This window comes from Accipiter gentilis, chromosome 10, assembly GCF_929443795.1.
Source record: "Accipiter gentilis chromosome 10, bAccGen1.1, whole genome shotgun sequence".
Classification (NCBI taxonomy): domain Eukaryota; kingdom Metazoa; phylum Chordata; class Aves; order Accipitriformes; family Accipitridae; genus Astur; species Astur gentilis.
Window position 1 is genome coordinate 40,637,468 of NC_064889.1, and position 21,120 is coordinate 40,658,587.

The 21,120-nt window shown below is 67.3% G+C and overlaps 1 protein-coding gene across 1 annotated transcript; it reads left to right on the top strand.

Moving 5' to 3' along the window:
- Window positions 1–16,697: 16,697 nt before the first annotated feature.
- LOC126043467 (uncharacterized) lies at window positions 16,698–20,987 on the top strand. The gene is made up of 7 exons (XM_049811922.1): window positions 16,698–16,803; window positions 17,056–17,139; window positions 17,898–17,986; window positions 18,166–18,351; window positions 18,503–18,667; window positions 18,858–19,050; window positions 19,507–20,987. Exons 1-7 carry the CDS (start codon window positions 16,737–16,739, stop codon window positions 19,842–19,844), a joined length of 1,122 nt encoding a protein of 373 aa, XP_049667879.1. The 5' UTR covers window positions 16,698–16,736; the 3' UTR covers window positions 19,845–20,987.
- The last annotated feature ends 133 nt before the right edge of the window (window positions 20,988–21,120 follow it).

The following is a 21,120-nucleotide window of genomic DNA, read 5'->3' on the forward strand; positions in this document are numbered from 1 at the left end:
CGGTGTGTGATGGGGTAAAGAGCTGCGGGAACAGGGCACCGAGAGCTGCGGGGTTAGAAAAGGGTTTGTGGTGCTTCTACTGCAACCGCAGCGGGATCAGGGGAGGGGGGGCTAAGCAGGAAGGCCGAGGTCCTGCTCACCCCCATGGCACAGAGTTAAAAGCTCCATCCCTGAGACATTGGGGCTGTCCTGTGCAGACCCCAGCCTGGCCCAGAGCAGGTGCCCGAGGAAGGGTATGAGAGGAGGAAGAGGAGGGAGAGGATTTCACCCAGTGGTCTCCCAGACCCCAGCAGTGCCTGGTCCCCTTCTCTTGCCTCCCTCGGAGGCACTGGCCGTGAGAGTGAGAACCAGATATGGGAATAAACCCGCAGCTCCAGCTGGCTGGAGAGGAGTGTGATGCCTGCATTTGGGAGGGCGTAGGGGAAACTCCTGGGAGGTGGGCAGCCCCCTGCAACCCAGCAGAGCCCCCGGCAGCAAGGATCAGACTGTGCCTGGGCACCCTGTGCTTCACAGCCCCTCCAGTGCCTGCACAGCCCCCACAGCATCGCCAGCCCCGCACCGTGGGCACCGTGCCAGGCATCGCGCACCGTGCTCCTGCCCAGGAAACCCCAGCCACTGGGAAAAGGCTTCCCTTAGGAATCACCCCAGAGCAGAGGGATGGCAAATGTGCCCGCTTGGGCCGCAGGCACGGCACGGTCCCAGCAACTATTTTGGTGCTGCTCTCCAGGGCCATGGCTCGTGGGCTGCCAGGAAGCGCCGCACGGCCTGCCCGGGCACCCGCCGGAGCTATGCAAAGAATGTCCATGCGCACGGGTGGCCGCCCGCCAGGCCCTGCCGAGGCACATCCCCGACGTCAGGGCTCCCGGCAGCACCGGTGACTCCCGGCCTTGTGCCAGGGAACAGGGTGGGAGCAGTGCCGCGGGCAGAGCAGCCCCCGGCTGGCGGGAACCATCGTCCCTGCGGCGCTCACAGCACCTGGGGAGGGACCTGGAGCACCACGGCTCTTGGGCAGAACAAGGCACAGCAGGGGATGGGGAACTGGGGCCCTGGGGGGGCCTAAGCACCCCCAGACTCCCCTTCTGGCAGAGTGAGGGGGTTCACAGCACCCGACGGTGGGGCAAAGCGGGGAAGCTGCCCTCCCTGGAGCAGCTGTGCTGCCTGCAGCAGCCCTGCCCAACAGCCCCGGCTGGACCCCAGCCTTCCCGTTCCTGCAGGAATGGCCCCTGCTTCACCGCTTCCCAGAAGGGCCCCGAGCGCCTGTGCCGCCGTTCGGGGGCCTCTTCCCTCCTGCTCAGGCCACAGCGGTGCTGCAACCCGCTGCTGAGTCGAGAGTCCGGGAAGCTCCGCCAGCCCCGCGGGTTTCTTGGAATAAACCCAACCTCGCGGCAGCGGTGACGCGGCGGCCGGCGGGCAAATCCCTGCCAAAGGTTTCACAAACCTCTCGCCTTCTCCAGAAAAGCCGAGCGGACTTGGCCCCGCATTTCGTAAGCAGCCAATCGAGCATGTCACGGGCAGCCAGTTCCCCTCTGCCCCATGGCTGGGGCAGGCTGAGCTCACCCCCCGCAGAGGCTTCCTGGACAGGGAAGGCATTCTCGGCCGTGATTAGACCCTGTCGCTGCACGGCGGTGCTGGGAGCGGGATGGGAAATGGGGCACAAGCACAGGGGGCCAGGAGTGGGGCTGGGACACCGTGGTCCTGCAGCTCCCCCCACCCCATGTATCTTGGGACCGGGCACCAGGTGGGTGCAACAAGGCTGCCCTCCAAGCCGGGGCTGAGCAGGGGATACCGCAGACCCACTCAGCCTGAGGCCCTGGCTACCAACTGCTTGGCCAGGAGCATTTGGACGATGGGCTGGCATCCCCAGAGAGAGACTTGGGGCAGCCTCAGGACCAGCCAGCAGCGAGCGCAGAGGCAGCCACAGCGAGCCAAGCCGGGCAACCCAGCAGCCGAGCAGGGTGCCCGGTCTCCTCGCTGTGCTGCACCAGCCCTGGGATGGTCCAGGCACCGGCACCGGCACTGGCACTGGCAGAGCACCCTGCCAGGCAGCAGCCCCAGGTGCCATCCTCCCTGTGCTGGACGGGCAGCACACGGCTGGAGGCTGAAGCCGCCCATGGGCTTTCCTCTGTGCTGGGGCTGAGCCGGCACCAGCAGGGATGGGACAGGATGGGACAAGATGGGACGGGACAGGTCAGCCCGCAGCTCTGCTCTGCCTGCTCTGACCACGAACGACCCAAACCTGGCATGGCTGGACTGGGCAAACCAGTGTTGGCCCTGCCCTGCCTGGGGCACTTTTAGGCGACTGCAGCACCCTGCACCAACTGGCCAGTCTACAGCATGGGGCTGCAGGGCCCAGCCTGTTCCCAGCTGCCTCCCAGTTGGGAAGACTTCTGGCTCGTGCACGTCCCCAGGCAGCTTGGGAGCCACAGGCTGAAAACCGGCAGAACTCACTGCAGCTGTAAGCACAGCCTGTCCCCAGTGCCTCCACCTCCTCTGTGCTGTGATGGTGGCTATGCAGAGCAGGGTGAGAGCGAACTGGGCCACACGAGAGCCCATCGAGGTGCTGGGGTGCAGGAGGGAGGTTGGGCAGGGACAGACAGCTGCCCCGCTGCCCCTGGAACCCCCCACCTTGCCCCAGCCTGGCTTTCCCAGAGGGGAGCAGGGCAGCCGCCAACGCTTCCCACCACGCTGTCGGCTTGTTACTGGCACCAGAAGGAAGTGTCCGCCAGGATGGTGAACCCAAACCCTGTGGGGTCAGGGGGTGCAGGAAACCTGCTCTGGTGCATGCCAGTATCTGCAGACCCAAAAACAGGAAACAACTGCAGCCTGCGATTGCCGCAGGCAGACAGCCCCTGGTGGGGCAGGCAGCACGGCAGTCACGGGGGCTCAGCCGGGCACTGCGGCTCTGCTGTGGGTACCCCAGCCGTGTGGCAAAGCACAGCCAGAGGCCATGCCCACAGAGCTGGACAGACCCACAAGGGCACCCCAGCCTGCACTGGGACCAGCAGCCTGCCCTGGGCCACCAGCATGCAGAGAGCAGCCCCATCCCCTTTGCAGGAGCAGTGGCCGTGCCAGGAGAGGACCTTCCTGCCTGGAGCACTCTTGTCCCACCTGGGCCACGCTGGCAGGGTAGGATGCGGTGCAGGCACCAGCCCCATGCTGGCCGGCCGAGAGAGCCCATGGGACAGGCTGGCCGGAGGGCAAGGCACGACCCACAGCCTGTGATGGGAGGGAGGTGGCACCATGTGGGGCACCCTAGGAGTGTCCCGCTGGACTGGCTGGGCTGTCACCCAAGGGGCAGGTCACCTGCCAGCCTCTCCTGTCCTTGCACCCGGGACTCGGCAGTCACCCCGAGGAAGGTGGCAGTGAGCGGCAGCACCAGCAGCCACCGGGGCAGCAGACCCAGGCAGGGAGCTCGCAGTGAACACCCCAACCTCGCGGCACACCCCTCGCGCACTTCCTCCTGCCTCAGCTCCGCAGCGCCAGGACGTTCCCACATCCACTGCTGCGTTTCCCAGTAGGATACAGGAAAGGGCTGTGCAGCAGCCGGGGACTTACTGTAAATGGCACCACCTGCTCTTTACATGGAGCACACGTAAACACAATGGCACCACCACACGTGGCAATTCCTCTGCAGGCCAGGGCCAGGGGGACGGTTGGGAACAGGGACTGAGACATCTGCTTCCCGGCATGCTGCCGGGAAGCACGAGCTCAGGCTTTGTGGCATAGCCCAGGGCTGGCGCCGGCCACCCCGGCTGCAGGCTTGGGACGGGTGATTGCTCCCTGCGCTGGAGGAGGAGTGGGGCTGAGCAGCCCTGCAGCTCGACATTGCTGGGGCCCACGGGAGCCCCCCGGTCCCACAGAATCCCCTCATCTTGCCCCTCTGCCCCAGCAGGCACACACAGCCTGTGGTGTGGCGCGAGATCCCTGGCCCCAGCAGGGGCTCGGCCGGCTGTAATCCATCCCATCGCTGGCGCAGAGCCTTGGCGGCCGGGGGAGCCGCAGGGGCTGCCTTGAGCCCCTTCATCGCATGCCTGGCTTGGCCTCCACTCTTCCCGGCCTGGGCAGAGCTGCGAGCGGGTGGGGAGCGCGGGGCAGCAGCGGGACCCCCGTGCTCAGGCCAGGGTGTATTTTGGGATGCAGATGCAGATGAGTCCAGAGGCCTGTGTACATCCCCATGGAAACCCCTCTCTGTTACTGCTTCTCCAGCCAGGCCCACAGTCAGCTTGGAGGGAGCCAGCAGCTGCAGATTCCTCACTCCTTCCATCAGCAGCTCTGCAGGGCTGCCCTGCTCCGGCCCCCCCCCCCCCCCGCCCAGCAGCTACATCCACCAGCTCACCGCTCCCCCTTGCCCGCCGGTCCTGCTGCCCTACTAGCCAGCACCGCCCTGAGCTTTGAGAGACGCGGACCCTTCACCTGCCCCACAGGATCCTGCAATGGAGCAGCCTCTCCCACCACCCCACAGCCACTGCCTGCCCCTGCCCACTCAAGAGCCTGCCAGGGCTCGGTCCTGCACCCCAAGACCACTGGCCACGGTGCGGGGCAGAGCTCTCGCTGCCCAGGCAGAGGCGGGTGTTCAGAGTGGAAAACCCCCCCAGTGCGGTTCCACAGCCCGGGAGGAAGTTTTCATCCCGGCAGCGGCAGCTGGAGCCCGAAGAAAGTCTTGACATTTCAGAGGAAGGTTTCAAACAAAGCCGTGTTGCTGTGGCAATGGCAGCCGCAGGCCCCCCCGCCCCGTCCTGCGGCTGGGGACACAGCCAAGGCAGAGGGAGCAGCAGCCCAGCACCGGTGGTGCCTGGGCTGCAGGGTGGGCGGGCGGCTGTGGGCCATGTCCTGCAGCCCCAGTCCTGCCCCAGTGCTGGGGCTGGAGGGTCCCACTGCCACATGCCACCTGCACCGTCCCCGGGAGGGCCATGCCCAGGGTGGGTGGAGGGTGCCGGCACACAGGCAGACCCCGTCCCACACCCTCCCTGGCATCAGCCCTCTCCCATTCCCTGGCCAGCGGCCCCAGCCTGGGCCCGTACTGCTCTTCTTGCACCTGCATTTGCAGCGAGAGGCGAGGTACCTGCCACCGATGTGGTCACTGCTGGCCATGGGCACGCCGATGGCACGTCATGGGAGGTCCCCACGGGTGCTTTGGGCTGCAGGCTGCCGTCTGCCTTGGGTGTGTTTGCCCAGCACAGTGCAGAGTCCTTGGATGACCCTGGCAGAGCAGCCGTGGGCAGGTGCCAAACCCCAGCCCTGGAGCATCCCTTGGCCTTGCATCAGCCCTGGCCTCGGCCCCAGCGCAGGAGCAGGCAGTGGCAATGCCGCACACGCAGCTGGGGATGGGGGTCCTGGATGTGGGACCCTGCATCCATAGGGCTGGTGATGCTGCTCCCAGTCCAGCCCTGCTCGCCTACACCCTCCCCACCAGTGCACAATGCCGGGGGGCCCAAAGGTCCCTGCAAGCGTGGTGGGCTGTGCCTGTCCCACAGCTCCCAGGGCCCCTCGGCAGAGAGCAGCTCCAACCTGCACCAGCCATGCTGGGGGCGATGGGTGGAGGTGGTGCCATGCTGGGCAAGGACAGGGCATGCAGCTGGCAGAGGGCACAGCTGGAGCAGATGTTCTCTAGAAGGACCCAAGGGCCCCATCTCAGCATTTAACGAGTGGGAATGGGAGCGAGCACTTTACTGTAATTCCAGCAATTACATTGTTCATCCTTGGCAGGCGACACCAGTTGGTGTCCAGCGCCATGGGATCACGATAAGCCACCTGGCACGGAGACTTGGCAGCGCGCCGTGCCGCCAGGCAGCCATCCAAGGCAGGGCAATAAAGGGCTGCAGAGCGAGGTGCGAGGTACGGTAAGGGCCCGCCCCAGGAGTTCCTGTCACTGGCACAGCCCCAGCGCACAGGTGCCGACCGGGAGGGCCCTGGTGCCTGTGGGTGCCTGCTGAGCCTGCAAGACCAGGGATCCCCAGCCCTGCAGCTCCAGGGAGCGGAGACGCTGCACGGCGGGGGCCCGGCAGCCTCTCTGCACCGCGGCAGCCCCTGCGCCCGTGCAGACTTGCTGAGGCTGCCGGCAGAAGGATGCTCCAGCCGCCCGAGCGGCAGGGAGAGCTTGGGGTGGCGAGGTGCCGGCAGGCTGGAAGAGACCCCCCACTTGCCGGGTGCAGGAGGGGGCTCAGGGACGGGGTGCAGGCTGTTCTCGAGGGCCCATCACCACCGGTGTCCCCGGATAACTGGCATCGCACCCAGCCAGCACCTCCGGAGCCCCTGCTTGCCTGTTGCTGCTTCCAGGCAGGCGCTGCCCCGAGGCTCTCTTTCCCTGCATCACCCGCCCGCCCTGGCCCAGTCACCACATCTGCCGGGTGGTCCCCGCCGGTGCCCGAGGCCATGAGGGAGCAAGGGACAGTTGGCACCCAAGGGACGGGAGTGTGAGCCCTGCTGAGTCATCACTTCGCTGTTCTCGTTTTTCCATGGTGCTGTTGTGCAGTTTGCTGGAAGCCAGCTAAGAGCCATGACTAATCTGTTCTCAAAACAAGCACAAAGAGAGCAGGGAGGTTTGTGCAAACCCCGCGGGGAAGAGAGGCTGAATCACAGCGTGGGGCTGGGGGAGGCGAGCAGCCGGGAGCAGCTGGGAATGCCCAGCCACGGAGCAGCCCTGCGGGCAGCACCTGCGTGCGATGGGCACAGCCCTGGGGCTGGGCAGGGGCAGCAAGGACCCCCGACCTCCCCTCCCACCCTCTCCCCATGCGGTGCAGTTGAGCCAGGCAGGGCTGGGGTGCAGGCAGCGTGCCGGGGTGGGGTGAAGCAGGCAGTGCAGGCAGGTGTGGGCCATCAGTGCTCGGAAACACACATGCAGTCACCAGGGTCATGCGGTTGCCGCAGGGTCGGGGCTCCCATCCTGGTCATTTCTGCCCTGCAGGGAAGCCACCGGCTGGGGAGGCCAGGGAAGGAAGCGCAGGAGTTTGCTCTGGCCGGAATCGGGCATCCATTGATCTGCTGTTATTAAAACCAGAGCTGCTGTCGGGAACTCTGCAGCCTGGCTGCCCTCGCATGTGCTTCCTGGAAAGGGCCATCCTGCGTGCCTTCGCCAGTGGGGGACGGTCCCCCCAAAGCACCTGGCCGAGGCACTGGCCCACGCCGGGTTCGGGTGGCAGCTGGGGCACGGGAGGCTCCCGTGGGGATGGGAGCTGGGGAGTCAATTCTGTGCTTGGCGCCCACCTCTCCGCTGCCCAGCGGCTCTCAGCTCCCCGCCACCCCCGGCCCTCCTCAGTTCGCCCAGCACCCCCAGTGCTGCCCACGGGGCTCAGGGCGGCCCCATCACCCCGCAGCGGGTGCTGATGGCGGCAAGGGTGCAGTGGCACTCACTGCCCCTTTCTTCGTCTGCTGGGCTGAAGAGGGTTTACTGGAGAGGCAAAGTCATCGCTTCCAGTGGCGGATGAATCACCCCTGTCAGGAATTCTGCCCGGGGGCTTTTCTGTAAGAGCGTGGAATTTCGACACGATGGAGGGCCGCCACTGCCATGCCCTCCCAGCCGTGCGGGTCCCTCCTCCTTGCACAACCTCCCGCCCGGGTTCCTGTTCCCAGCCCTGGCCCCGCAGCTGCAGCAGCTGCTGAGGGGCCCCAGGCACAGGCACCCCGGCACGGGTGGTCCCAGCCCACGGCAAGAAGCGGAGCCCTGGGAGCCGCCGGAACCAGCTAGGGGGTCAGGACGAGCCCGAGTTGCCAGCATGGTGTAGGTGCCCACAGCCACAGAGCTGCGCACCCCGGTGTCCTGCATGGCTGCTCCAGCCATAAGCAGGTCCCTGTGGGGCCGTGGGCTTGCCAGTGCCGCCTGTGCTCTGCACCGCGTGGCCAAGGCTGCTGGCGGGCTGTCTCCGCGGCGGTCGTCTGCGGTTGGGAGCCCCCAGCTGCATTCGCACCCACAAGCAGGTGCCGACAGAGGGGAAGTGGCGGGTCCCAGCCAAAGTGGGTGCACCATCTCAGCAGCAGCACCTTTCCTCTGCCCCAACCAGGCACATCCCGCCCCCATTAGCGCTGGTGGCACCCCAGACCGACAGGAGCGGAGTGGGGGATGCCAGCGGGGCAGAGGTGTGCGGCCACAGATGGAGGGGCAGCTCCCGGCAGACACCCGCCCGATGCTCCCACCACCACCCTGGTGCCATCCTGCTGTGGGGTCACGACAGGGGGACACTGCTGACCTGGGGGGACACCACCGGCCTGGGGGCTGCCCCAGCATGGGCTGCTACAGCCTCTGGGCCAGGCTGGAGGGGAGGCGGGGAGGGGGCCAGGGGCCGGGGCTTTCCCGGCAGCCAGCAGTGATCCCACAGGAGCCCAGCCGGTCAGTGGGGCCATGCCGGGGCTGGGGTTTCTCTCAGTTTTCACACACTGCATAAACTCTCTTTCAGAGTGAGAGCAGAGGGGTTTCGTGATAAGGGGGGAAGCACACTCAGCAGGAACTGAAATGTCACTTCTGAGACTGGTGGCTCTTCCCCAAGCCAGCCACCCGGCACAGCTTCGCCGCTCTCCTGGCAGCATTGCAGTAAAGGAGGCTGCCGGAGCAGGGGCTGGCCCTGCCGCACGCCCAGCCCAGCCCACCAGAACCTGGCGTATGCTCTGGCTGTGCACACAGTGTGGCCCCGCTCTCTCCAGCATCCTGCTGAAGCCCCTGCCTGCACAGGCTCATCCCATGTCCCACCATGATGGCCTCTGCAGAGCCTCAGCCCCACTGATCCCCATGGCCAGGGCAGTGCTGAGCCCAGCCTGGCAGCCTCCTCCTTCGCTCAAAACGTCTGCTGCCCAACCAGCCCGCTCCCCCCGGGGGCTCTGCCTCAGGCTCTACCAGCATGCCAGGGCTGGCCCTGGGGGCCAGAGCAGGGGGACATGGTGGCCAGCATGCAGGAGAGGTGAGGGGGCTCAGACAAACCCACCAGGCAGATGAAGCCGGCAGGAGCCCCTGCGAGTGAAAGTGAGCCCCAGCCCAGCCTGCGGCTGCAGCAGCTGCACCGCGGTGAGCACGGTGAGGCGGGGATGGTGCTGGTTCCCCAAACACATTGTGCCGCAGGCAAGGCGAGCAAACAGCCCAGCTGCCCCCAGCCCCACAGGACCCGTGCTGGTGAGGCAAGCGCATCACTGTGGGAAACCAGAGATAACAGGTCCCGCTTCCTGGCACCTCCTTTCCTGGACACAGGGCTGCCGGGAGCAAAACGCACAAGAGCCCATTCCCAGGAGGCCCTTCTTGATGCGAATCTCCTCCGTGCCCCACTCTGGGCATCCCAGTGAGGCTCCTGGCCAGGCTCAGCCCTGCACAGCCAGTGTCCTTGGCAGGAAAGGGACGGCCGCTCCAGGCAGGGCAGCCCAGCACTATGTGGGAGTCACAGGGCTCACAGCCTTTGCAGCCTCCCTGCGCCAGCCGGGCACATATGCTGCAGGCAGCTTCGGTGCGATGGGCCCACGTGCAGACCCTGCCACCACTGCGTTGCTTCCCGGCAGGGGCCAGCCGCCGTGCGGTAGCCACCAGCCACAGCTGCAGCAATGCTTCCCGGAGGGCTGGGTAATTTGCCTGCCCTGCTTTGCATGCCTGAGGCTACCCCAGGGGCAGGGGAACGAAGGGTCTGCAGCACGCCTGGTATGGGGGGCACAGCAGTGGCCCCCAACCCAAGGCAGGACAGGCAGGGGGGCAAAGCCACCCCCGCTCCAGCACACTGAGCACCCAACAGCACTCCATGTCTGGAGGAAGGGAGGTGGGGGATGTGGGGATGGATCAGGACACGGGCTGTGGGAAGCTGCTTTATTGTGCTTTACACTTTCTGCCATTCCTGGAAACAAACAGCTGGAGGGGCCACTCTGACCTGCCTGCTGGGAAGCAGCCTCGGCCCCCTTGGCCCCCTTGGCCTCTGCCCCTCTCTGCCCTGCCAGGATGCTCCATGCCCAGGGGCTGCCTGCAACTCCCTGAGGAGCCACTCCTCACCCAGAGGGTCTCACGCTGTGGCTGCCGAGCCCAGCCTGCCCCTGAACTCATCCAACTGCCCTGAAACCTGGGGGATGTTCATGCCTCAGTGTCACAAAGCAACCCCAGCCCCACTGGCTGGGACCGCTGCACTCAGGCCCCCTTCTGCTGCATGCAGCACTCATGAGCCCGTGGGCTGCGAACCCGTGCATGGAGGCTGAGCGGCTCCATCCCAACCCTGAGCCGCCTGCGGGCTGCGGTCCTGCACACCGAGGCTGAGCAGCTCCATCCCAGCAAGCCCCACGCATTAGCACCAGGTTGATTTATAGAAATCCGATGGCGGGGCTGCCAGTGCCTCCTGCCAAACCTCATTAACGGCTGGCCTGGGAGCAAGGCAAACAGCTCGTGCAGCAACAAGGAAATCCTTGTTTAAGCATTTCTGGCCATGCAGGGCCCTTCCCCTCACACCCGGGGGGGGAGGAGGAGGAGGAGGAGAGGGGTGGTGGTGATGGTGCAGGCCACAAGCCCCAAGCTGCCACCACCTTGGCAGCCACGAGGAAGGAGATGCAAGGGGACATAGTGGGGTCTGCAAAGGGAGAGAGCCCCCAGGATGGGCTGTGAGCCGGGAGGGAGCGGGAAGCCACAGAGGCACGGTGGGGGGCAGAGGGCTCCCACGCTGCAGCACCGAGATCTGCCCTCCTTGCGCCACCACAGCAGCGCTACTAACCCATGGGGACACAGGGACACCAGGGTGCCAGCAATGGGTGACGAAGGGCTGGCTCAAAAGGGCACTGCTGCTCAGCTGACAGCTTCAAGCAGCTGAAGGGCGTCGTGGCTCACTCCTGCCCCTCTATCTGGGGCCACCGGCTGGCCCCCTGTGCTGTGCCATGCTGTGCCGTGCCATGCCGTAGGGCAGAGCTCTGCCAGGACTGGCCGAGGCTGTCCCAGAGGGATTCACCAGTCCACCCTGCGCAGATAAGCCTGAAGGGAGCTGGGGTAGGATCCTGCCTGCCCCTTGGTGCCTCCTGCTCCCACCCACACTGGGTTCCCAGCACAAAGCACTGTCTGTGGGTGCAGTGAGCTCTGGGCACACAGAGCTGCTGGGAGGCTGTGGGAGCTGGTGATGGCATGCCTGCCCCGCGGCAGGCATGGGGCACCAGCACGGCTGGCCCGCAGACCTGGCACCGGTGAGCTCCAAAGCAGCCTCAGCAACCTGCATCCGCCTGCCCCACATGTGGCTCAGGATCTATTTCATCATCTGGAGAAAAGCATTTACTGCCAATAAATGGGCTAATTAATTCTCCTCAAAGACCTCTCAATTATTCATCTCAGGCCACAGAGAAAACAATTACAGCACTTACCTCAGCCCTGGCTCGGCCAGTGCAGCAGCCAGCATGGGGCCATGGCTGGCGGCAGGCAGGGCACAGCCGGGGCCGGCCCAGTACAGCTGCCATCACAGAGCCCCAGCTCCCGGTGCCTGGCCAGCCCCAGCTTTGCCCACCCCGCAGGAGCAGCCCTGTGGAGCTCTGGGGAAGGCCTGCTGAGCTAGCAAAGCCACCCAGCCCAGAGCCATCACCAGCAGCAGTGCTCTCCCAGGGTGACCCCGAGAGCTTCTCCCAGGGTGACCCCGAGAGCTTTTCGCAGCACTAGGCCTCAGGAGCAAGGGGACCTACCCGGCCTCCTGCACCGCTTCTTGCCACATGGGTCTAACCCCAATCTGCCCACGTGGAGCCAGAGCCGCTGCATCCCATCCACCGAGGACATGGGAGCAGTTTGCTCCCTCCTCACCACCCACCTGCAGTGGTCTCCTCTCCCCATCTTTGTCGAGCAGCCCAGCCGCCCTCCCCACCTCCACCGAAGGACACGCACCTTCGAGCCGTGGCCAGACCCAGCCGTGGGTGCCCACTGCAAGCAGGGGCTCAGGCTGCATGCCCCAAGAGCTGACTCCCAGCACCGCCCAGCCCCGCGCAGCCTATTGCTCCTGCTGGGCTGGGGCTGGGCAGGACCCCATCCCACCTGAGGCCGCCCAGGGGCCAGGCTGTGCTGGGGTCCCCCTTGGAGAGGGGCTTTTTTCCCAGATGGTTCTCCAGCTCCTTGGCCCTTGGGATGCTCCTTCTTCCCCACAGCGGGGTTGAGCCCCTGCTCCCTCTGCATCAGCTGCACCTCGAGAAGGAAAACCCACTGCACTGCTGGCACTGTGAGCTCGGGGGTCCCTTCCAGTGGTCCGACCGGACCACCCCCGTGCAGGATGTGGGCGCAAAAGCCTCCCGGGGCCGGGGTCCGTGTCAGCTCTCTCCCACTCACCTCCGCCGTGCACGGCGGGTCGGGCTGCTCTAGCACTGCCGTCCCGCCGCCCCTCGGGACCCCCCCCGGCTCCCGGGGGAGCGGGGGCATCGCTGACCCGGGCCGGGCGGCCGGAGCCCCCCTGCGCGGCTCCGCGGGGCGCCCGGCCCCGGGCTCGGAGCCACCGGCCGGGGCGGCGCGGGGGGCCCCGGGCGGCGGCGGGGCCGGGCCGGGAAGGGTTAAGGGCGGCCCGCGCCCCCCCGGCGGCCGAGGGGCGGGCCTGTCGGGAAGCCGGGATTTCTGCGGTGGTTTTACTGGAAAAGTTGTTGCCGGCGGAGGGAGGGGTCACCCGAGCAGCCCCGGCAGGTTGGGGACGGGGGGACCGGCCGGCACCGCACCTCTCGCCAGCTCCGCTCCGCTCCCGCGGGCCGGGCCGGCCGCAGCCCCGGGGACCGGCCGCATCCCCCGGGCTCCGGCTGCTCCGCCAGCCCCCGCGGGGCTCGCTGCCGGGACGCGGCACAAGCTCGCCCCGGCTGCCGGCCGGAGGCTGCCGGCCGGAGGCCTCCCCGGCACACCGCTCCCGCCGCTGGGGCGAGGGTCGGCCCCGGCCAGCCCGGGGACCAGGGCCGCCAGCTGCCGCCCGCCCGGGGGCTCTGCCCGCCGTGTCCCGTGCCGGTGCCCCGTGGGGAACAACCAGCCCTGGACCACAGCGACGGCAGTCGTGGCCAAAGCTCACTCAGTGCTGGCCAGCCCTGCCGGCCCTCCTCCAGGCGGTCCCACCCCACCTGGCTGGGGTGGCAGTGCCCGCCGGCTGCGTCCCAACAGGGCCGTCGAGGGGTTTGGTCTGGGCTCGGGCTGCTTCGGATGCCGTGTGTGCGAGCAGCCACCAGCACACGCCCCAGGTAGTCCAGGCCCAACACGTCAACGGCGCCTTTACACTGGGACAGTGGCAGGCTGGGGCCAGCAGAGAGGCCAGCGCCCGTCCCTCAGTGCCGCGTCCACCCCCAGCACGGCCTGGCACTGGTTGCGGCATGGCACGGCACGTTGGACGCCTGGCTGTGCCCCTGGCAGGCTGAGCCAGGAGCCCAGCACGTCCCAGCGCTTCCAGGCATCGCTCCATGTTTCCCGACAGTAGGAAATCACTTGGCTCCGCAGCTCCTACCCCTCCGGGGATGATTGATGGTGGCTCCCCCCTGCCTGGGTGGGAGCGGGGCCCTCCAGGCCAGCCAGCCCCAGCGCACAAGGACGAGCTATGGCAGCCTGCAGTGCAGGCAGCGCAGGCAGCGCGGCCGTGGTGCCAAAGCAGCCCAGCAGGAAAACGCCCCCGAGCTCATGGCAAGCACTTTGGGGTCACTGCCAGGCCCCGCAGCCAGCCGCAGGCACCTGGCACAAGACACCCAGGGCACCACCTGTGCCACCGGCACTCCTGTGCCCGCAGCCCCCCACCCAGCCCAGCCCGCAGCCCACCGACTCTGCCTGGTGGCCAGGACCAGAGTGCCAGCCGCTAGCCCTGACCCCAGGGCAGCCATGTGAGCTGGGGGACAGGCGGTTCGGCCCCAGCCCGGCAATGGCTGAGGAGGCACAGCCACACCGGTGCTGGCCACCATGCCTCCCCCTGGCCTGCAGCCCCTCCTGAGGCACCCGCAGAGGGGACGCGTGTCGAGGCTCAGCCCCAGGGCTGGGGGCCGGGACGTGCAGCTGGGCGAGCGGGCAGAGCCTGGCAGCGGCTGCTCGCAGGGCTGTCTGTGGGGCCGGGGGCAGGGGGAGCCCGGCCGGCTCCGGGAATCGCCCCGGCGGCTGCCAGGCCTGTGGCAGGGAGGGCGGGGGGGGGGGGGGGAAACCCGATCCTCCCCGCCGGGACCTGGGCTCTGCTCCCCGCTCCCGGCCAGGCCTCTGCTGCTAATTTTAGCCCTGGGGAGGCACCGCCGGAGCATGAGCTCAGCCCACCGCGGCTGCACGTTCCGTGGGGACGGGAGCCGCCGGCGGCGCTGGCAGGTGGCAGCTGTGGGAGCCATGGCACAGCGCGGCCCTGGGCGAGCCCCCAGGCGAGCCCCCCCAGCCGCTGGCCGAGCCCCTGCCGAGCCGCCGGCCAGGCGCCGGAGCTGCCATCCCGCTGCCCACACGCCTGCGGCCTTGGCTCAGGCAGCCCCACACGTGGCCACAAGCCCTCCCGCCGGCCCCAGTGCTAGCCCCGCCAAGCCCCCACCATGGCCCTGCTGGGCCCTGTACAGTCGGGGGAGCTCGTTGGGTGTCAGCGGCGGGGGGAGACCCCTGAGGCAGTGGGGCTGGCAGGACGTGGGGCTCCACGGGGGAGACCCTGCCACGCCGCAAGGTCCTGCAAAGGATGTGGCTGCCTCCCAGTGAAGGAGTCCCTGCGTGGCTGTGGACCCCAGGTCCTGGGGGGGGCTGCACAGCGCAGAGCCCTGAGCCACCCCCTCAGGTCTCCAAAACCAGCACTTGCAGGGGCTGAGACGATAGGCACGGCCAGGAGAGGTGCTCTCCCAACACCAGGAACAGTGCTGCAGCCAGCCCCGCAGGGCACCCCAGGGCCACCCGGCCACCCCTGCCAGAAGCAGCAGGAGTGGATGGGTGAGCAGCTGGGGAGGCCACAGCTGAGGGATGCTCCAGCCAGCTGGCCATTCCCGAGGGAGCAGAGAAAGTGGCTCCGGAGCCTGCCCTGCCCTAGGGCAGCTGCCTCAGACACAGTGGGGTCCCCAGCCCAGGGCCCAGCGGCTATACTTCCCCCCCAGACCTTCACCTGCGGCGTGACTGGCCGGGCTGCCCAGCGCTTACTGGAAGAGGAAGCTGCTGGGAAGGCAGCGCGTGCAGCGGGGCAGCTTTGGGGAGGAGAGGCTCGGCTCAGCAGCCGGCAGAGCTCGGCTGTCCATGCTCCCAGGTCCAGGGCCAGTAACGGGAAGCGTCTGCTCTCAGTGACGGTAAATCAGATCGGGGAGATTAGAGGCCTTTTTGCCTAATCATGAGCAGCTTGAAGTTGGAGGACAAGTTCCTGGAACAAAGAGGAAATGGAGGCAGTAAATAAAGAAAAACTGTTAACATGTGGCCCTGTGTGTGAAAAACGTCTCCGTGAAGGACTGTTTATGGCTCACTCATCTGCAGGGCTGACAGAACAGGCTGCTGCGGGAGGTGGTGATGAGGCCCCGCGTGCAGGGGTGCAGGCAGGACGGCAGGCGTGCAGGCAGCCAGCTGGGGCAGCTGTGGGGGGCTCTCGGATTGGGGGGAGAGCTGGGGGGGGCTGAGGCCATGTTGTGGCAACTGGCAGAGGGAGGAAGATGGCAGCAGCATCGCAGGGGCCATGCCGCAGGCAGCTGGACGGGGCTGTCAGGGAGGCTGCGTGCATGGGGAGGCAGTGACACGGCACGTGCACCAGGCGGGCAGGGGCCAGGCAGCGTGTGGTCCCCGAGGGGAAGGAGGGCATCCGAATGCACCTGCCCCATTGCTCCCCTGGCAAGTGCCAGGAGAGGTGCCAAGTGCTGCAGAGCTGTGCACCCCTCCCTGGTTGCAGCACAAGGGGGGCACTGCCCAGGCTTTCCCAGCAGACCCCTGTGGCTGTGGGCCAGGACTGCCCTATGGAGCATCACCAGCCTCCAGCTGGTCCAGCCCAACGGGTGAAGATGGAAGCTCTTACTGCTGTGCTGGGCACGTGCCCCCCTGCTCTGGGGGTAGCAGGGATTTCTGCCAGGATCCAGATGCCAGTGGGCCCCCTCTCCGGCGCAGGCAGAGAGCACCGAGAGCTGCAGAGCTGCCCACAGACAACAGCAGCACTGCTGGAGGACATGCCGGCCTGTGGTGCCACAGGACGGCATGTGTCAGCTGTTTCCAGGGCAGGCGCAGCCTGGAAGAAGCCAGAGCCGATTCCAAGCAGCAAGGTCACCCCGCGCCATCCCTGCCAGCAGCAGGAGCGGCGTGGTGGGAGCCATTGCTGTTCAGCACGAGGCGCCGTGGGCCTGGGGAAAGATTTGGGGATCTTCGGGGAGCCGCGGCCGAGTGGGCACAGGCGGCTTCGTGCTGGCGCTCCCTCCAGCAGCGCGGCTGGGACGAGCAGAAGCTCCTGGCAAAGCGAGGGGCCGCGGGAGAGCCGGGGGCCCGGGGCAGCACCCCACCCCCCCGCCCCGTCTCCCGCAGCCCCTCCGCCTGCCCCCACATCGTGGCTCGGGGGCGCCGCGGGCGCGGGGGCCGGGGAGCCCCGGGCCGCCCTGGGTGCCCACGCGGGAGCCGCCGCCCCCGCGGGTCCCGGCCCCAGCCCCGCCCGCGACGGGGACCGGGGCCGTCCCGATCCCGATCCCGATCCCGATCCCGATCCCGCCCCCGTCCGCACACGCCCCCGGGAGCCCTGGCGGCGGGGCGGTCCCGGCGGTCCCGGCCATGCTGGCGGCGCGGGGCGCGGGCGCGGCGCTGCGGCGGGGCCGGCTGCTCGCGGCGGGGGCCGGAGCCGTGCAGCCGCGGGCCCCCCCCCCGCGCCGTGGACCTGCGGAGCGACACGGTGACCCGGCCCTGCGCGGGGATGCGCCGCGCCATGGCCCGCGCCGCCGTGGGCGACGACGACTACGGGGAGGACCCGGCGGTCAACGGTGGGCTCCGGGCCCGGCAGAGCCGGGGGGGGGCGGCCGCCCCACACCTCCCACCCCGGTGGGGTCCCTGCCTGCAGCCCCCCCCAGCCCAGGGGGCGGCCGGGATGGGGACCCCAGAGGAGGACTTCTCCGGGGTGGGGGGGCTGGGGGCGGCTGCCTGGACCTGGGGGGGTCCCGACCTCCCCCCACCGCCCCCCCAGGGCCAGCAGATGCTCCCCCCCCTCACGACCCCCGTGCTTCTCCCCCCTGCAGAGCTGCAGCGCCAGGCTGCAGGGATCCTGGGGACGGAGGAGGCTCTTTTTGTGCCCACTGCCACGATGGCAAACCTCATCGCCGGTGAGTTCCCCGGGGCTGTGCCCAGCCCTCCCTCCCCAGGGCTGCCAGGTCGCAAACAGAGGGGCAGGTTTATGTCCCCATCCCGCGGAGGGTGCGGAGGGCGAGAACAGCCCCGCTCCTCCCTGGGGTCCCAAGGAGAGCCCCACTTCTGCTCCGGAAGCTGCCTGGACAGCCACAGGGGAAAACTGTGGGCAGCAGGTCCTTTCTGACCCGGGTGCATCTCCTCACTCCCCTCCAACTCAAATTGGTAACAGCATGGCCCCGCTCGGACCCTGAAGCTGCTCCCCGCTTCATGCTGCTGCTGAGCAAACCCCCCCCTTGTGTCTGCTCATCCCTGTCTCACACTCGGCCTTCACTCCGCTCCATTAACCTTTACCCGGTTCGCTTTCCTGCCTTCCTGTGAGCGGGGGTCCGCTGTGCGCTGCGTGGGATCATGGGCCCTGCTCCAGCCTTGGCCACGTGCATGCACCGGGAGTTGAGGCCGTGCCCCCCAGCTGCTCCCCCACCTCCAGCCGCTGCGGGCACCCCCTGGGCGACAGCCCCCGCACCGCCGGGGACAGAGCGGATGCCCCGTGCCCGCAGGAGGCTGCACCGCTGCTGCAACGCCGTGCTGCCTGCCCAGCCTTCGCGCGCCGGAGCCCCCCAAACTGCCGGAGCGCAGGCAGCCGGCGGGCTTCCCGGCTAAGCCTGCCTGCCCCCCCCGCACACGCTGCCAGCTGGGCACTGGTCCCCTCCCTCACGGCCTCTCTCCCTCCCAGTGATGTGCCACTGCCAGCGCAGGGGGGCTCAGCTGCTCCTGGGCCGGGACTCCCACCTGCACCTCTACGAGCACGGCGGGGCCGCGCAGGTGGGTGCCGGGGGCGAGCGGGGGCCGGCGGCGCAGGCAGGGCCGGGAGGGCGGCTTGCTGCTGCCCTCCTCTGGCTGCCGGGGCCGGGCAGGGAGGAGGATCGATCCCTTGCTGGGCTGCGGCTGCAGCCGCAGAGGGCCGGGACCCCCGTGCACCGCCACCGTCCCCCTGGGCGCAGGTCGCTGGGGTCCATTCCCAGGCGCTGCCGGACCTTCCAGACGGCACCTTCGACCTGGACCAGCTGGAGCTGACCGTTCGTGAGGCCCACGGCAGCCGGTACCACCCGCGCCCCGAGCTCATCTGCCTGGAGAACACGCACAGCTCGGCGGGGGGCCGGGTGCTGCCCCTCACCTACCTCCAGCAGGTGGGAGCCCACAGCCGGCCGCTGGCTGCAGCCCTGCCTGGGCGCAGGCAGCCGGACCCGGCAGGACGGCACCACGGGGACGCCAGGGCCTTGCCGAGGAGCTCAGAGCGCGGCTCACGTTGGTGCCTGCCGCCCCAGGGGTCCCTTCCAGCCCAGCTGCTCCTCTGCCTCCCCCTACGTCCGTGGGCTTGCTGACCGCTACGGACTGCAGGTGCACATGGACGGAGCACGGCTGATGAATGCGGCGGTGGCCCAGGACGTGGACCCAGCTCGGATCACCCAGCACTGCGACTCTGTGTCCCTCTGCTTCTCCAAGGTGTGCTTGCATTGGGAGGGGGGGTCCCTGGGGCCAAACGGGACCAGCACAAGACAGGGCCTCGCCCCTGTTCGGGGGCACCAGGCTGAGCCCCTGCCTTGCAGGCTGGGGCATCCCTGAGCACGTCCCTGGGAGGGGCAGGGGGCTGCTCCCCGGCACAGCTTGGGTCACCCCTCTGGTGGCTCCACAGGGCCTGGGTGCCCCAGCCGGCGCGGTGCTGGCTGGACGCAGGGAGTTTGTTGCTGAGGCCTGGCGTGTGCGGAAGCTGCTGGGCGGGGGGATGCGGCAGGCAGGCGTGCTGGCAGCCGCTGCCCGCGTTGGACTGGAGCATGCAGAGGCGACGCTGCGCAGAGACCATGACAACGCCCGACGCTTTGCTGAAGGTATCTTGGGGTCCCTCAGCACGCCGGGAGGTACAGGCGCCCACAGCCTAACGCCGTTCCCTCTGACCGGCTGTGCAGGCTTCCAGGCACTGCTGCACAGCCAGGTCCTGCCCTGCCTGACAGCTCGGCGTGGGCCCAGCCTTATCCCCCACCCTCACCGCCGGCTGGGTTCACCACACCCAGCACTAGCCGGCACTGCCAGGGCTGATAGTGGTGCAGGCACCTTCCCCGGGCAGCTGTGCTGGATCTTGAGGATGCTGCTGGGGTCCCTGCCTAGCTGGAGTGCCGGGACGATGCCGTACCTGTCCCCGTGGTGCTCACAGTGACCCTGGTGCAGCACAGGGGGGAGGGTGAAGGGACCCTCCTTCAGCCAGGGTCTGGGGCAGGGCTTCGGCAGCCTCCTCTCCCAGGAAGCCGGGCACTGGGCTCCCAGCCTACTGCCTCTACCTCCCCCAGGCATCCAGGAACTGAACTCGCCCGTGTGCTCTGTCAACCTTGCAGCGGTGGAGACAAACATCGTGATGGTGAGCATCAGGGGAGGCTGGCTGTCCCCCACAGAGCTCTGTGAGCACCTGCGGGCAGTGAGTGAGGAGGAGCTGGCCGAAACCGGCCAGGCTGTCAGTGTCCTGCTGTTCCCCTGGTCGGCACACACCGTGCGTGCGGTCTGGCACCGCGATGTGTCAGCCCGTGACACCGAGCTCGCAAAGAACAAGCTGGAGTTTGTGGCCAGGAAGTGCCAGGAGAAGCTGGCCCTGGGACTGCGTCCGACTCCTCCGAGCACAGGGGGAGCCTGAGCATCCTCCCAGTCCCAACCCCGGGGGCAGTTGCTTTCCCCTGGCTGCTGCAGGCAAGCTGGTGGGCTGCAGCAGAGTCGTGGTTTAACCCCAGCCAGCAACTAAGCACCACGCAGCCGTTCACTCGCTCCCTCCCCACCGAGTGGAATAGGGAGAGAGAATAGAAAAAAAAAGTAAAACTTGTGGGTTGAGGTAAGAACAGTTTAATAGGACAGAAAGGAAGAAAATAATAACAATAATAATAATAATACAATTATAATAATAATAATAAAAAAAAGGATTGGAATATACAAGTGATGCACAATGCAATTGCTCACCACCCGCTGATCAACACCCAGTTAGTTCCTGAGCAGCAATTCCCCCCAGTCCCACTCCCCCCAGTTCATATACTAGACATGAGGTCACATAGTACGGACTACCCCTTTGGCCAGTTTGGGTGAGCTGCCCTGGCTGTGTCCCCTCCCAACTTCTTGTGCCCCTCCAGCCTTCCTGCCTGCTGGGCATGAGAAGCTGAAAAAATCCTTGACTTAGTCTAAACACTACTTAGCAACAACTGAAAATATCAGTGTTATCAACATTCTTCTCATACTGAACCCAAAACATAGCACTCTACCAGCTACTAGGAAGACAATTAACTCTATCCCAGCTGAAACCAGGACAAGCAGCTGTCCCAGCCCTGTCCTGGCAGCCAGCAGCAAAGGGGCTGGGACCAGCCACAGCGTGCTCCAGGCATGTTCCCAGCCAGCTGCAGCACAGCATCCACCCTCGTGTGCAGCCCCACAAACCAGCGTGAGCCCAGCCCCAGGGAGACCCCAGCCCACTCCTGCAGTGGGAGCACCACACCTCTCGGGAGGCAGCACCTTCGCAGACATGCCCACAGGGACAGAGGAGAGCCCACATCTCACATCGCCACACAGACCCCTCCAAGGCACCATCCCTGCCTCGCTAGTCACCCAGCAAATGCATCCTCAGAGCACCCTCTAGTCCTCTACAGAAGCTCTGCTCCTGTAACTCAGGTCCCACAGACAGCACCCAAAAGCAGAGCCAGACATCCCCCCTCCCAAAAGCCACACACTGCACGTGGCCCATGTGCACCACCCATGTGCAAGGATGCTGCAGCAGGGAGACAGGTCCTAAGGGATGGTCAGGGCACAAAATAAACCTGTTCTGGCAGTTCTGTGGCTGTGCAGGATGTTTTCTCCCAAGTGTGCTCCTCTCCTGACTGCGCAGCAGGGACATCATAGCAGCCCAGAGGTGCGCCTATTGAGGGACAAGC

Bases quoted from the DNA above. Each gene is read 5' to 3' on its own strand.
- LOC126043467 (XM_049811922.1), top strand. From the start codon at position 16,737: ATGCGCCGCGCCATGGCCCGCGCCGCCGTGGGCGACGACGACTACGGG. The intron at 17,140-17,897 runs GTGAGTTCCCCG...TCTCCCTCCCAG, and splicing joins GATGGCAAACCTCATCGCCG to TGATGTGCCACTGCCAGCGC. The intron at 18,668-18,857 runs GTGTGCTTGCAT...GTGGCTCCACAG, and splicing joins TGTCCCTCTGCTTCTCCAAG to GGCCTGGGTGCCCCAGCCGG.